Source organism: Leptonychotes weddellii, chromosome 2, assembly GCF_054177405.1.
Source record: "Leptonychotes weddellii isolate Sample4059 chromosome 2, ASM5417740v2, whole genome shotgun sequence".
In the NCBI taxonomy this organism is placed as follows: domain Eukaryota; kingdom Metazoa; phylum Chordata; class Mammalia; order Carnivora; family Phocidae; genus Leptonychotes; species Leptonychotes weddellii.
In genome coordinates this window covers 114,802,804-114,819,938 of record NC_138370.1, presented here as the reverse complement: position 1 = coordinate 114,819,938, position 17,135 = coordinate 114,802,804, and the positions used below count along the sequence as shown (strand labels likewise).

The following is a 17,135-nucleotide window of genomic DNA, read 5'->3' as shown; positions in this document are numbered from 1 at the left end:
ATCTCTCCTCTTTCATTCATGATTTTATTTATTTGGGTCCTTTCTCTTTTCTTTTTGATAAGTCTGGCCAGGGGTTTATCAATCTTATTAATTCTTTCAAAGAACCAGCTCCTAGTTTCGTTGATCTGTTCTACTGTTCTTTTGGTTTCTATTTCATTGATTTCTGCTCTAATCTTTATTATTTCTCTTCTCCTGCTGGATTTAGGCTTTATTTGCTGTTCTTTCTACAGCTCCTTTAGGTGTAGTGTTAGGTTTTGTAGAAAGACTTTTATTGCTATATACTTTCCTCTTAGGACTGCCTTTGCTGCATCCCAAAGATTTTGAACAGTTGTGTTTTCATTTTCATTGGTTTCCATGAATTTTTTAAATTCTTCTTTAATTTCCTGGTTGACCCATTCATTCTTTAGTAGGATGCTGTTTAGCCTCCATGTTTTGGAGTTCTTTCCAACTTTCCTCTTGTGAATGAGTTCTAGTTTCAAAGCATTGTGGTCTGAAAATATGCAGGGAATGATCCCAGTCTTTTGGTACTTGTTGAGACCTGATTTGTGACCTAGGATGTGATCTATTCTGGAGAATGTTCCATGGGCACTAGAGAAGAATGTGTATTCTCTTGCTTTGGGATGGAATGTTCCGAATATATCTCTGAGGTCCATTTGGTCCAGTGTGTCATTTAAAGTCTTTATTTCCTTGTTGATCTTTTGCTTAGATGATCTGTCCATTTCAGTGAGGGGGGTGTTAAAGTCCCCCACTATTATTGTATTGTTGTTGATGTGTTTCTTTGCTTTTGTTATTAATTGCCTTATATAATTGGCTGCTCCCATGTTAGGGGCATAGATATTTACAATTGTTAGATCTTGTTGGATAGACCCTTTAAGTAGGATATAGTGTCCTTCTTCATCTCTTAATACAGTCTTTGGTTTAAAATCTAATTTGTCTGATATAAGGATTACAACCCCAGCTTTCTTTTCCTGCCCATTAGCATGGTAAATGGTTTTCCACCCCCTCACTTTCAATCTGGGGGTGTCTTTGGGTCTAAAATGCGTCTCTTGCAGACAGCATATCGATGGGTCTTGTTTTTTTATCCAATCTGATAGCCTATGTCTTTTGATTGGGGCATTTAGCCCCATTTACATTCAGGGTAACTATTGAATGATATGAATTTAGTGCCATTGTATTGGCTGTAAGGTGACTGTTATTGTATATTGTCTCTGTTCCTTTCTGGTCTATGTTACTTTTAGGCTCTCTCCTTGCTTAGAGGACCCCTTTCAACATTTCCTGTAGCGTTGGTTTTGTGTTTGCAAATTCTTTTAGTTTTTGTTTGTCCTGGAAGCTTTTTATCTCTCCTTCTATTTTCAGTGACAGCCTAGCTGGATATAGTATTCTTGGCTGCATATTTTTCTCGTTTAGTGCTCTGAATTTAACATGCCAGTCCTTTCTGGCCTGCCAGGTCTCTGTGGATAGGTCTGCTGCCAACCTAATGTTTCTACCGTTGTAGGTTATAGATCTCTTGTCCCGAGCTGCTTTCAGGATTTTCTTTTTCTCTGAGACTCGTAAGTTTTACTATTAGATGTTGGGGTGTTGACCTATGTTTATTGATTTTGAGGGGGGTTCTCTGTGCCTCCTGGATTTTGATACCTGTTTCCTTCCCCAAATTAGGGAAGTTCTCTGCTATAATTTGCTCCATTATACCTTCTGCCCCTCTCTTTCTTCTTCCTCTGGGATCCCAATTATTCTAATATTGTTTTGTCTTATGGTATCACTTATCTCTCGAATTCTGCCCTCGTGATCCAGTAGTTGTTTATCTCTCTTTTTCTCAGCTTCTTTATTCTCCATCATTTGGTCTTCTGTATCACTAATTCTCTCTTCTGCCTCATTTATCATAGCGGTTAGAGCCTCCATTTTTGATTGCACATCATTAATAGCCTTTTTGATTTCGACTTGGTTAGATTTTAGTTCTTTTATTTCTCCAGAAAGGGTTTCTCTAGTATCTTCCATGCTTTTTTCAAGCCCAGCTAGTATCTTTATAATCGTCATTCTGAACTCTAGTTCTGACATCTTACGAATGTCCGTATTGATTAGGTCCCTGGCAATCAGTACTGCCTCTTGTTCTTTTTTTTTGAGGTGAGTTTTTCTGTCTTGTCATTTTGTCCAGAGGAGAATAGATGAATGAAAGAACAAAATGCCAACAGATTTGTATTCTTTTCTTATTTTTTTTTTCTTATTTGGTTGAAACACACATTAGGCTTCTGATAACAGTAGCTTCAGCCTTGAATTAACAACTAGGAATCAAAAGTATATTTTTTAACCTGTCTTACTAATTTATGCAGCTTAAAGAGCTTCAAAATAAAACCTGAACAGAGAATAAAAATTGGTAATTTTAGCATATAACAGATATGAAATGAATTCGTAGTCCAGAGTCAGGCAAAAAATAGCTAGGATTGCAATCAAATGCAGACATGAATATTTGTTAAGCACTTTCGGTTTGTGGCACAAACTTACTATATTGGATTGAAAGGTATTTGAAAATAGTCTTGCTTTTTTGTCTGTGTAGCAATCCTCCTTCCCCTCTACCACCGGATATGACTCTTGGAGAATCTGCTTCCACTAATTCAATGGATAAATATCATACATATCACATTTCTGAACCAACTAGACAAGAAAGCTTGACATCTTTGAAAAATGACTTGGAAAACCACCTTGAAGACTTTGAGCTGGTGAGTTGTTTCCTCTGTATTAAGAAAATTCCGTATTTTCTCAAGTAAGATGTAGTCACACACAATTTCCCTTTAGGGAAAAGGCAGTCTTTTAAAGTAGCTTCATATCCATGGCTAGTAGATAACATGTCTGGTGTGTTTCTGTGCTGTGAATCCAAGGGAAAGGCAAAAAGACCCGGGTATAAATCCTGACCCTACCACTTACTTGCGGTAATTGGGCAGATGCCTGTAGAATTACTTAATTCTTCTGAGCCTTAGTAGTTCTGGCTATAAAATGGGGCTAGTAACCTCATAGTATTGTGGTAAGGATTAAATGAAATATACGTAGAGCACCTAAGACAGTATCTGCTATTTCCCAAATTCTGATGAGTTACCTATTTAATTTTTAATCAAGTTTGCATGTAATTTTTTTCTCCTCCACACTTTTTTGTGTGTGCCCAAATGGAATCCTTTACATTGTACTAATAGCCCTAGGACTTCTAAACCTTTACATTCAGTATGGAAGCCGAATGTTCAAGAATAATATCCTTTACCTTGATTGAAATCAGCCTTTTTCAATATTGTTTTTATTATCCAAGTAATAAATATTTATTGTAGGAAAATTAAAAAACAAAGAAAAAAGATTAAAGCCATTGATAATCTCACCACATAAAAATCGTAAAAATCATTTTGGAATTAATCTCTCCAGATACCTGGTTTGCCTAGAAGCGTGTGTGTGTGTGTGTAACATCTACATCTTCAGTTTCGTTCTCAGCAGTAGAAAATAATCTTTTCTCAGAAAGAAGAAAATCTTTGAATGATTTGCTTTAGAAGTGTGTCATCACCCTATAAGCTATAAGCAACCTTCATATCTCATTCAAAATCTTTTTTAAAAAAATTTTTTTATATAATTAAATGATGTTGTAATATTTAGTCACCAAAGGCTTCGTGTTTGTACAAGAAAACCTTTTCTTTTATGGCTCTTGGCATCTATCTTGACTGTTTAGAAATATATGAAGAATTTTTCTGAAACTTCCGCTGAAAATATATTCCTTAATCATCAACGTATAACCACCAATGTGTCCTTGTTTATCCTGAAAATACAAAAGCTGAAGCATGAGTAAGTTTTGTCTCAGCTGTCTAGACAAACACATAGTGTTGTATCTAAACCCAACTTTTACATGGGAGTACATTCTATCTAGAATTGGATAGACCTAGCTTCTTCACTTGGTTAAGATCAGTAACCTTTTAAGGTTTGATTTCCTCCTCTTTTATTCAGTAAAAATAACAGTCCTCTCTGTTCATTGATGGGCAAAAATAGACAACCTAAAGAGTCACTGTTTTCTTCCCTTAGGAAGTAGAACTCCTCATTACCCTAATTAAATCAGAAAAAGGAAGCCTGGGTTTTACAGTAACCAAAGGCAGTCAGAGTATTGGTTGTTATGTTCATGATGTCATTCAGGATCCAGCCAAAAGTGATGGAAGGCTAAGACCTGGGGACCGGCTCATAAAGGTAAGACATTACCAAAATGGATTTGTGCAAATGTAGCCAAAAACTAAGCCAGAGCTGGAGGAGAACAAGAAGGTTGAGTTAATATAACACTCCATTTATTTGTTTGGTTTATATTTTCTATCCCGACCTCTTAAAGATAAGGCCTTTATATAGTTAACAGTTTAGGGAATGCTTACGGTTCCCTTTTTAATTAGGAAGTGCCTCTAATCTCACTTAAAGCATAAGCTTTAAGCTATCCTGGGTATCAAGGACAGAAAGTTTCTTAAATTTGTATGAGGATAAATTTCCAATATTAACAAAATAATGATGCATTTATATTTTACATTATTATTTCGTATGTAATTACTTAATCATTGTACTTATGATTTCCACAGTAAAGGGAATTAGCAAAAAATTAGAGACCACTCTCTTACTGGCTAATATACAGCTAGGGAGATTACTGTATTTTCATGGCAACTTCTAATCCTGTTTTGCCTCTTTCTCATTTTTGTAGGTTAATGATACAGATGTTACAAACATGACTCACACAGATGCAGTGAATCTGCTCCGAGCTGCACCCAAGACAGTCAGATTAGTTCTAGGACGAATTCTAGAATTACCCAGGATGCCAGTGCTGCCTCATTTGCTACCTGACATTACATTAACATGCCACAAGGAGGAGTTGGGTAATGCACATTCAAGCTTTGTGCAGTGTGATTTTCTTGGCTAGGTTAAAAGTAAGTACTCTTAAGACTAAGAAAACCAATATTTTCTATTCCCTGAAGGTTTTTCCTTATCTGGAGGTCATGACAGCCTTCATCAAGTGGTATATATTAGTGATATCAATCCAAGGTCAGATGCAGCCATTGAGGGTAATCTCCAGCTATTAGACATCATCCACTATGTGAACGGAGTCAGCACTCAAGGAATGACCTTGGAAGAAGCTAAGAGAGCATTAGACATGTCACTTCCTTCGGTGGTGCTGAAAGCAACAAGGTACTCTGCAATTACTTATGGGTTTTGTGTGTTTGCACAAGTTTCAGGCTGTTGATTACACTTATGCTATCTTAAAAAGATATTCCTAAATTAGTAACTCATAGACTAAACTGGCAAGAATTAATAAAGTTAGAACAGACTTTTTTTTTTTTTTACATTTTTTATTTAAGTACTCTCTACACCCAACATGGGGCTCGAACTCACAACCCCAAGATCAAGAGTCACATGCTCTTCCAACTGAACCAGCCAGGCACCCCCAGAATAGAATTATTGATAGGAGATTCCAAGAGCACGTTAAGTGGATTAGTGTTTGGATACATGTTTGCAGCTGTCAATAAGGTAGTTACGACGTTTGTCAGCATGTTTTCAGTTGTAAGTAACAGAAAAATACAACTCAACTTGGTTTAAACAATAAAGGGTTTATATGATTTTAAAAGTCCAAAGATGACGTGGTCATCAGGTAAAATGGTGATGCACTATCCAGAACAGTCTTCTGACAATCCTCCCAATGACCATGGTAAACCAAGGACTGTCTGCTGATTGCCTTAGACCTAAATTAAGGCCAGTCCCTGAGTTGAGGCAAAGGGATAAGAATATACTGATTGGCCTAGGCCAGTCCTGGCCCATTCCCAGAGCTGGGGCAAAGTCAGTCCTACCCAAACCTCATGTCTACGACCAATGAGGCATAGAATTACCACTTTCAGTACACCATATAACAATTTCACATTATAAGAAGTGCTAATGGGCATTTTTCTTTCACTTAATAATATAAATAAATTGGAAAAAAATGTATGTATTAGTTTCACATTACTACAAATATAGTGGCTTAAATGATACAAGTTTATTACCCTAATAGTTCTGGAAGTCAGAAATACAAAATGGGTTTCACTGGGCTAAAATCAAGATGCTATCAGGGCTGCATTCCTTCTGTAGGCTCCAGAAGAAAATCCATTTCCTTGCCTTTTCTACCTTCTAGAGATTCCCCATATTCCTTGGCTCATGGCCCCCTTCCATCTTCAAAGCCAGCAGTGACAACACTCTACTTCTGTTGTCACATCTCTTTCTCTGGACTCTGCCTTTCCTGCCTTCTTTCACTTATAAGGACCCTGTGATTACATTGGGCCTACCTAGATAGTACAAAATAACCTCCCCATCTTTAGATCCTCAGCTTACATCTGCAAAATCCCTTTTACCATGTAAGGTAACATATTCACAGGTTTAGAGGATTAGAATGTAGACACCTTTGTGGGGCCATTATTCTGCCTACTACAGTGTACATACAGCCAGGCTTTCTAGGTTACAGGTTTATGTTACATTTTTATCTGTGATACATGATGAGTTTTACATAGTATGTCTTTGAAAATATAGGAACTATAATTAAATCATTTGATCATAAACATTTGTTCCTTCTAAACCTTTAAATTAGATTACGTGCTTTTTTCCTTTGAATGTAATCCCTGCTCTGTTTCCCTCTTATATTTCTAAAAATTTGATTGGCATACATTTATTTTCATAGATGTAGCTGAATGTTAATTAGTGGAGGAGGAAAATGTTCAAACAGCCTGGACAATATTTTTGTGAAAATTAATATCTCTGCTAACCATAGATCTAACTGAATTTTTTTGCCTCAAAATCCATAGAGTACCCTTTCCCCGAGCCCTGAAATCACTTTCTTTTGCCTTTCTGCTTTTATCTTCAGTGTAGTCACTACAGATATAGTGGTGCTAGTCACAATTACTTTCCCCTTCATTCTTCCTCAAGCTTCCTCCACTACTGTATATATTTGTCCTCTTTAAAGTCCAAAGGGTAGCCATACAGAGGGGTAGAGATCTGTGGTAATTATCTGTATGTCAAGAACTGTACAGAGTCTGTGGTCTTACTGGACTTGCAAGCTAATAAACCAGCCAATTACTGTTTCTTGGGTGCTGGAAGAAGGTATGAAACTCTTGGATCAGAGACAAAATATTTTTTGAGTAACCGCAAGCAGCATGGGCATGGTATTGGTGTCAATTCCACACATCTTCTAAGTCTCCTGAAGATGACGTATGTGGGCCTAGTGGATTCCTGAACATGCAGTGGGTTGTATTACAGGAGGGGAAAACCATGAGGAGAAGAGGAACCCTCCCCTTTATGGCATCCTGTAAGAAAACCTGCTTTTTATTTGGAGAGAGAGGTTACCTCATTCCTCAAGCTTTCTCACCACAAACATAGCCTTGAGAATTGGCCCAGATAAAAAGCAGTCAGTGCCTTGCACTTCTGGGGTACCCAGGAAGAATATACAGGGCCCATGGCAAATTGCTTCTCCCAGCACTGTATACTTTAGGCAGACTCCCTTTTCTCTCAAGTACTAGCAATGATAAGATTGCATACTAATCCTCTGCTTCCAAGGTGCTGTCTTTTTGACAGTTTTTCACATTGGGTGATACTATCCTTCTTATAATCCTTTAAACAAATATATTTTGTCTAGGTTTTCACTTTAAGTAATTTTTTAAAAAATATGTATCAAGGGCTTCAAATATACAAAATGTAGTGATCTATAATTCCTAAGTTATCTTTGAATTATCACCTGAGTGTGACAGTGAACTAAGTAATTAGATCATGAATATTACAAGTGTTTTAAATGAGAGGGGAAATGTGGTAGTGTGTTAAACTGAAACCCAGAGAAAAATCATGTAAAGAAGTGATTCTTAATCTTTTTTCAGTCAAGAATATCTCCCTCCAGGGCGCCTGGGTGGCTCAGTTGGTTAAGCGACTGCCTTCGGCTCAGGTCATGATCCTGGAGTCCCTGGATCGAGTCCCGCATCGGGCTCCCTGCTCGGCAGGGAGTCTGCTTCTCCCTCTGACTCTCCCCCCTCTCATGTGCTATCTCTCTCTCATTCTCTCTCTCAAATAAATAAATAAAATCTTTAAAAAAAAAAGAATATCTCCCTCCAGAAAATACGTAGATGAAAATTGATACAAATTTTGTCTACAGCTTCAGGGGTGCCTAGTCCCCCCTGAAGCCCATCTAAAATAAAATTCCTGAGGCTCAATAGTTAGCAAATGGTTCAAAGGTTATTTAAACAAACATCTTCTTTTGGAATTTCCTTTTCTTTCTTCTTTTTTTTTTTTTTATGACACAGAGATGGTCATCCAGTGGTCCCAAGTTCTAAGAGGTCTGCTGTTTCAACTCCACAGTCAACCAAAGCCAATGGTAAGGATACATTCATTTTATGATACAGGTAGTTATGCAGAGATAAATATTTTTCCTCTCTTTCCTATCAGTAAACTAAGAATATCAGTGGTATCTATCTTTTAAGTTTATAATGAAGCATAAATACAATAATAATATCTGAAAAGCTTATCATAATGATTGTCACATAATAATTTATTCAGACAGTTACTGAATCTCTTCATTGTACCAGGCATTGGTCTGGTCATTGTAAGTATGGCAATGAATATACAAGTATCTGCCTTACATTTTAGCATAATAATAGAAATTGTAGTGTTAGTAATTGTGGCAGTCGCTAACATAAATTTAATGCTTATCCTGGACTAAGCATTCTTTTAATTGCTTTAGTCCTCACAACAACCCTGTGAGAACAGTGTTAACTATAATCCTCCATTTAGAAGGGGAAACTGACAGAGAAGTTTGACAACTCGCCCAAGCTCACAGAGTTAATAAATGGTAGAGCCAGAATTTAAACCTGGGGTGTCTGATTCCATGCTCTCATTTACATAATTGGGCTCAGTAAACATAGCTTTTATATGCTAGTGTTACATCAGAAATAATGATGTACTGTATGGCGACTAATACAAAAAAATTACAAAAATAAATAAATAAATAAATGCTAGTGTGAATATAATAAGAATGATAGACACAGGGGAATGTGGTTGAAATTAATGTATTTGAAATGTGAATTCAGTACTTCATACATAACTAAACTTTTAGGTTATCAGGCAGTAGTATCTAAATACCAAAGGAATCTCACTACTGCAATTGTGATTTATCTACTAAATACTGAAGCAGAGCTCTTCCCCTCCTCCTCTGTTATCTTGAATGCCTTAGGGATCCTGGCTGCTCTCTGATAGTTCCAGTTCACATTAGAGTCGGACTGTCTCACAGAATAGTCAGGAGAGCATTTTTCTAGTAACCTCTGGGTCGTCTGTAACTTTCAGAGCTAAAGAGAACTGTGCCCTGACCCCCTTGTAGAAACTGCCTAGTGATCTGTCTTAATGGGGTTCTCTGACTTGACTCCCACAGAACCGATTTCTTTATGAGTTCTGAAAATCATATAGTTATCAATATTAGGAACTCTCTTATAGTGATGGGATTATAAAATGCCATAGCCATTTTATAAAACAGACAATTTCTTAAAAATTTAAACATGGGCCTCCCATATGATCCAGCCATTCCACTCCTCTGTTTACTCAAGAGAAAAGAAAGCATATATCCATACACAAAAAGCATATATCCGTACAGCTTCCTTTGTAAAAGTCAAAATCACAAACCACTCAAATGTCCAAAAATGAATGAATAAACCAATATATCCGAACAGCAGACTACTACTTAGTAATGAAAATGGTCTGTTGAGACATATAGCAACATAATCAAAATAACCTCAAAATAAAACCTCGGAGGAAAGAAGCCAGACAGAAGAGAGTTTATACTGTATTTATTCAAAATTATAGAAAATGCAAATTATAGTGACAGAAAGCAGATTAGTTGTTGCTTAGAGACAGAGAAGGTGAGGGGCAGTTAGGGGAACAGGAGGGAGAGATAACAAATAATAAACTATTATGTTTTGTACTATTCCAGGATGATTTTTTGAACCAGTAGTTTATTATTAGTATGCTTTTTTCAGTATTTTTCCTGGAAGTTAAATAATGTATTATATCTCCTGGAAATGATATTAAAAGGCATTCTTGGCTCTTTGTAACATCATCCACATAATTATAGAAATTCATCCCTACAAATTTCATGTCAACCTTCATCTTTCTAGATGGAAACTTTTTAAAGAATTATTTATTTAGGTACGCCTGAGTGGCTCAGTCGGTTAAGCATCTGCCTACAGCTCAGGTCATGATCCCAGGGTCCTGGGATCGAGTCCCGCATGGGGCTCCTTGCTCAGCGGGGAGCCTGCTTCTTCCTCTGCCTGCCTCTCTCTCTCTCTGACAAATAAATAAATAAAATCTTAAAAAAAAAAAAAAGATTTATTTATTTATTTGAGAGCGTGTGTGCACACACAAGTTGGGGGAGGGAAAGAGGGAGAGATTCTCAAGCAGAGTCCCTGCTGAGTGCAGACCCCCACACTGAGCTCAGCCTCACCACCCATGAGATCATGAGCTGAGCTAAAATCACCAGTCGGCTGCTTAACCCACTGAGCCACCCAGGTGCCCCTCTGGGTGGAATTATTTTTAGGTCATTCTGTATTTTTTTTCTATTTTTTTCCTTTTTAACTTTTCCAAACTCTACTGTATCTTTCAAAATCTCATAAAAATATAATTTTAATGAAGCAAATTATTTTTAAATATGACTTTTTAACTGTAAGAGACATAATTTCATTTTAGTATATGTATTGAATCTTCATACTGATGGCTAAGAGTTAAAATTAACATTTGGTTTAGACATATATTAAAAGTTCTATTTAGTTGTATCCATAACTTATTTTACTGTGTTAAATTGATAGCCTTTATGAAATGATATACATGGCTTGCTACCTTCCCTTAAATAGTAAAGTGAGTATAGGTCAGCACATGTGATACCTCTCACATTCAGTCAGGATAATTTATATTCAGTGTCTCACACTAAAACCATTCAGCTCAAACTGAGCTCTCACACAAACTACAGTATTTTCTTTCAAGAAATTAGCTTTTTCCATGGAATAAACCCTTTCATAATATTTGATTCCATCTAGTTGGTTTTAAATCTCTTTGTAATACGACCTCTTCCAGTGTACTAACAAAAATAAGACACATGCACAGAAATGTGGGTTTTCTTTCACTATTTTGATGTCCCTACTGTGGTTCCAGCTGGCTCTTCCCTGACTTCCTATGTTGTCCCTTTCAGGTCATCACCCTGTGGAGCCTTGCCACAAGCCTGCCCTCACTCCTAGTAATTCATTCTCCAAGGTAAGGAAAAGGCCACCTTCTTCGTGTCATGCTTCCTTAGCTGAATAACCAGCTTGTTTGTCTTGAACCAAACTGATTTCACATTTGAATATTTGCCTTTTTTAGGTACATGTAGTGATAGTAGGAATCTATTTTAGTGAACTCATAGCCTTGCTAAGTAAAGCACACAGTGAACAGCCCCCACACAAGCAACCCTCCATCATTTAGCACATATTTAGCTCTTATATAACTAATTACTTGTATAGATAGCTTTAGTGCGATCTTTTTATTAATGTGCACAGTTCTTTTGTACCCAGAAGAGAACATACATCATTAAGAGTAGAATTGGTCCTTTGGGTTAGTGTTGAGCAGCAGTGACTCTCAAATGACAGTTCTGTCCTTCCAGTACAGATGGTACTGACAAAAGATAGAGGCTTATTTGCTTTTTAAAAGATACGGAAAATGCTTCACCACATAATCAAATGTAAGAACCTCAGTCATTTAAGATTAGCACAGAAAAATCTGGAGGTGATTTAACGAAACTACTTTAATACATAACCAAATTCCACTTTGAGCTTTCTCTTTAAGGCCTTATGTATTCCCATTCGTTTGGTTAGCATTTCTTTTTATGATTTTCTTCTGGCATGTAATGTACATTCTAAAATGATCCCAGCTGGATCTGCATTTTGTGGTATTGTTTAATCCCACACACATCCCGTACAGTCTATTCAGAACCCCACTATTTGAAAGTCTTTCCATGTAAGATCCAGAGCTGAGGCATTGGTCTCCTAGGAATCTGAAAACCCTATCATCTCAACAAGATTTCTGGATAAGAGCTGGATTTAACATAGAAGGAAAATTTGGTGACCGGAAGGTCAAAATTCTATGTCTTTCAGCTCACTGGTCCAGCAAATCCTGAAAAGATATTGCAGTAGAAGAATTATTAGGCAGAAATGATTGGGACACGTAAATAATTGAGGTACAACAACACCCACTACTCCCTGTTTATTCATAAAGTCTACAATTACACACAGCTGGAACACCGGAATTTTCATGTATATCTAGTGTTAGTCATGCTGTATGGTGTTCATTTTCTTTTTAAATATCAGGATGTTGTTGAAAGGGAGAAGGGGAGGATTTCTGTTTAAATTAATATGAAACTCTTAGAAACTAGGATCTCTGTTACTCATGATTTCAAACATTTTTTTGTTGGAGTTCAACTCTTTCAGGAAGTCTCTCAAACAATATTCTGTCCTTGATGCTAACGTCTGTACTATGAATTTCACGTAAAGATTGGAGTTTTACAATCCAGTAAAACTTGACATTATGTAACCACTAGTTATGAAGAAATAATTCTGTCACATCTACCATTTTTACTTTTTGTCTTGATAAAAAGAATAAGATCTTCAGAGCAAACCACCTTTTATTTGTATATAATTATTTTAATTTATTCTAATCATTTAATTTTGCATTTTTGCTCAAATCAGTTTTCTTTCAATAGGCCATGCACCATGAAGTGTTCACAATTTACCATTGAATTAGAAAGTTACATTCTATTCAATAATTAATTTATAGTTATGCACCCATTGTTACTTTTCTTAAATTGAGGTGAGATTTAGCCTAGATTTGAAAATCTTTATACCCAGCAGTTGACTAGAATGATAAACTAAAGTGTGTGTCCAAGTCACAGCTTCACAAATACTTTTAAAAGATGATTTTTTTCCCTTTCCCTCAACTTCTGAGTTTAATGATCCTATAAAACTTTCCTAAAAAGTTTTATGAAAGATAAGTCCCATAAGATATGCCTCAAAAAAGAAATTTCTGCAGTCAAACAGATTTAAGAAATACTACATAATAGAGTTTTCTTTGGCAACTCAAAATTCATAATAGTAAACATTGTGAGAATTCTTGGAATAAAAATAATGATTTGATGTTATGTAATCTGTTTCCAGAGATTTTCAATGATGGAAAGTCCCATCCTCTTTGTACATTCCATTGTACTGATGTTTCCTAGAAACACTGATCTATTATGGGCAGATATAAAATGGATTTTGTACTAAGAAAGAGGGAGAGAAGGACATGGTAGGGAAATCTACAGTCCCTCCCTAATCTTGGAAGTTAGTAATATAGTAAACTAATGATTTGCTCTGGTTTCATACTTCAGGTTAATGGGGAAGAAATAATTGAAGTTTTGTACCCTGAAGGAAAATGTTCTACTTATCAGATGAAGGGATCAGCAAACTTGATTCTCTCCAAAGGTAGTTTTCCAAATCAATCATCCAATTACTCTAAATGCCCTAATAATTCAGGTAACAAAGAAATATTAGGTATTGGGTTTACATGTTTCTATAGTGTAAAATGGAAGGATTGTTGTTCAAAGAAATAAAAGAACAATGTAAAATTTATTGTTAGCTGCATTACTGTATAAATGTACTGTATTCATTCTCATCTCTAATGTTAAGAATATTTTTAAATGATAGAAAAGATGGCTGGTTTTGTTTTTTTTTTAAGATTTTATTTATTTATTTGACAGAGACACAGCGAGAGAGGGAACACAAGCAGGGGGAGTGGGAGAGGGAGAAGCAGGCCTCCCGCCGAGCACAGCAGGGAGCCGATGTGGGGCTCAATCCCAGGACCCCAGGATCAATGACCTGAGCCAAAGGCAGATGCTTAACGACTGAGCCACCCAGGCGCCCCAAGATGGCTGTTTTTGTTTGATAGTGTTGCTTATATTCTTTGAAGCAGCAATTCTAATAAGTTAGAAAATATTTCTTGAGGATGTTTGGGCTGCCCTATTATATCCTTAATCTTTGTAAATTTTATTTCATTTTTTTTTAAGAGAGCGTGTGTGCACAAGAGCACACATGGTGGGGGCGGTGTTGGGCAGAGGGAGAGAGAGAGAATCTTAAGCAGGCTCCACACCCAATGCACCGTGCGATGTGGGGGCTCGCTCGCATGACCCTGATATCCTGACGTGAGCCAAAAACCAAGAATTGGACCCTTAACCAACTAAGCCAACCAGGCACCCCAGTATACCCTTAATTTTTGTAACATAACTTCTTTAGTTGAATTTCTTTCATGAATTAATAATTTGGGATTAATTTAGGAAAATAATCATTAAGTTATTGATTCACAGACATAGATTTTGGTTTATTTAAGTTGTATTTGTATGGTCTTTTGTCATGGCAGCCAGAGTCATGTTGGGACTAGAAATGTCTAGGTTCCACAAGTATAAATTGCTTTTCCAGTCCTGGCTGCTTTTCAAAGGAGATGCTTAAAATTTGAAAGACCTGCTATCTTTGATTTGACACGGTGTCTCTTTCTTATATCAATATTTTTAAAGTAAAATCTCACGTAAATTCCTGTTTTTCAAGAATCTCATGTACAAGAAGATGATATCTATGATGATCCTCAAGAAGCTGAAGTTATTCAGTCTCTGCTGGATGTTGTGGATGAGGAAGCCCAGAATCTTTTAAACCAAAATAATGCAGCAGGAGATGCCTGTATTTCAGGTAGATGAACCAGAGTGAATAAGCCGGTATACTAAAGAGTACAAGAAGGCCTCTGGGGAGCATTTTAACTCCTTTTGGCCCATTTATTTCTCTCCCAGGTTCATTGAAAACCAATGGGCAGTTATCTGAAGGGAGAGCAGAAGATACAGACTGTGATGGTTCACCATTACCTGAAGATTTTACAGAGGTAAGGATAATACCTAGATAAACACTCTAGGATGCTGTATATTGTTAGAATTATGTATCTCCTTAAGCTTGCTTTCTCTGCTAAGGCTTTAACCTCTGCCTCCCCTGCCTCCACCATTTCTGATTTCCCAGCACTGCTCACCCCCTGCCCTGACCCTGGCATTCACAGGTTTATATGTATTTCTCTGGTTCCCATAGGCATTTGCGTTTGTAACCTGTCCTAGTGTGCTTGGACTGCCATTGCAAAATACCACCAACTAGGTGGCTTAAAATACAGAAATTCATTTTCTCACAATTCTGGAGGCTGAAAGTCCAAGATCACTATGCCAGCAGGGTTGGTTTCTGATGAAACCGCTCTCCTTGGCTTGCAGATGGCCACCTTTTCACTGTGTCCTCACATGGCCATTCCTCTGTGTTCATGCACTCCTGGTGTCTCTTCCTTTTCTTATAAGGACACCAGTCCTGTTGGATTAGGGTCCCATCCTTATGACCTCATTTAGCTTTAATTACCTCGATAAAGATCCTAGTCTCCAAACATTATCACATTGGGGGTTAGGGCTTCAACCTGTGAATTGGGGGATCACAATTCAGTCCATAACATAGTCTTTGCTTTAACCAGTTATAAAATATAATAAAGTAAAATTTCATTCACAATAGTTAAAAACAAATAAAAGCTATAGGCATAAATTCAACCCAAAATGTGTAAGACCTATATTATGAAAACTTTAAAGCTCTACAAAGAAGCAAAAGAAATATTAAATATTTCTATTCTTTGATAGAAAAACCTAAAATTTAAATTCTCCCTAGATTTACCCATAAGTTAAATATGGTCCCATAAAATATTTCAACTTTTTTTTTTTTTAAATGAGAAGCAGAGTGGTTTGCCAAAATGATTTCAAATTTCACTTGGAAGAAATTAGGATGTAAAACTGTCCAGTACAAATCTAAAAATTAAGGTTCAGCGGTGCCTGGGTGGCTCAAACAGTTAAGTATCAGCCTTTGGCTCAGGTCATAATCCTGGGGTCCTGGGATTGAGCCTCATATCGGGCTCCCTGCTCAGTGGGGAATCTGCTTCTCTCTCTCCCTCTCCTCCTCCCCACCACCCCCACTCATGCTCTCTCTCAAATAAAAGGTCTTTAATTAATTAATTAACTAATTAATTAAAGTTCATATCATATAAGTTGTTCTACCACCAAAGTACAGATAGATCCCACAAACTTGCACCTTGAGAATTCAAGATGTTTAAGACCAAACATTTTGGGGCAGTCCATCCTTACAATTAATAAATTGACACTTGAATATATGGGACTTCTGCTTCAGAAGAGATGTTAACTAAGAGTAAACAAAACAAAGAAAGTAAAAAAACAATTCAGGAAAGGAGGAAACAAAGTACTGAGATAAAAACATGAAGTTTCATTTGTATCAAACTCTAAATGTGTTAAAATCACTATGGAAATTATATTCATAAGCAGACAAATTCAAAAAAGAGAAATATGACTAATCTCCATAGCTAAAATGAAGATTAAGCCAATATTCTGGAAAAGTTTTCTGTTTCATCCTGTATTTCTAGAATATTGCCTATATTTGAGTAATTTTAAGTTTCTTACAACTTCCTAAAATACTCAGTTTTTCGTAGGTGCATCTCTGGAATCACTATAAATGAATTGTAGATTATTTACTGAATTGGTTCTTAACATTGTATTCTACAACCCTGGAAGTTTTGTGGATTTTTTTTTAACTTTTATTATTGAAATATAGTTGAAATACAATGTTATATTAGTTTCAATTATACAACATAGTGATTAATTTTATAACTGAAAGTTTGTACCTCTTAATCCCCTTTACCTATTTTGCCCATACTCCCCCTCCACCCCATCCCCTCTGGCAACCACCAGTTTATTCTCTGTATTTATGAGTCTGTTTCTGTTGTTTGTTCATTTATTTTTTAGATTCCACATCTCAGTGAAGTCATATGGTATTTGTCTTTGTCTTATTTCATTTAGCATGATATTCTGTTGGTCTATCCATGTTGTCACAGATGGCAAGAACTCATTCTTTTTTATGACTGAGTAATATTCCATTGTGTATATATACTCCATCTTTTTTATTCATCTGTTGATGGACCCTTGGGTTGCTTCCATATCTTGGCTATTTTTTTTTTTTTTT

The 17,135-nt window shown here is 36.4% G+C and overlaps 1 protein-coding gene across 1 annotated transcript in view; it reads left to right on the top strand.

Moving 5' to 3' along the window:
- PTPN13 (protein tyrosine phosphatase non-receptor type 13) overlaps positions 1 to 17,135 on the top strand; it is a 203,483-nt gene that overhangs the window by 166,678 nt on the left and 19,670 nt on the right. The window contains exons 29-37 of the mRNA XM_081813137.1: positions 2,473 to 2,714; positions 4,048 to 4,206; positions 4,700 to 4,871; positions 4,971 to 5,181; positions 8,304 to 8,374; positions 11,231 to 11,292; positions 13,436 to 13,529; positions 14,646 to 14,783; positions 14,882 to 14,970. Coding sequence (XP_081669263.1) covers positions 2,473 to 2,714; positions 4,048 to 4,206; positions 4,700 to 4,871; positions 4,971 to 5,181; positions 8,304 to 8,374; positions 11,231 to 11,292; positions 13,436 to 13,529; positions 14,646 to 14,783; positions 14,882 to 14,970 — 1,238 coding nt within the window. The remainder of the gene's footprint in view (positions 1 to 2,472; positions 2,715 to 4,047; positions 4,207 to 4,699; positions 4,872 to 4,970; positions 5,182 to 8,303; positions 8,375 to 11,230; positions 11,293 to 13,435; positions 13,530 to 14,645; positions 14,784 to 14,881; positions 14,971 to 17,135) is intronic.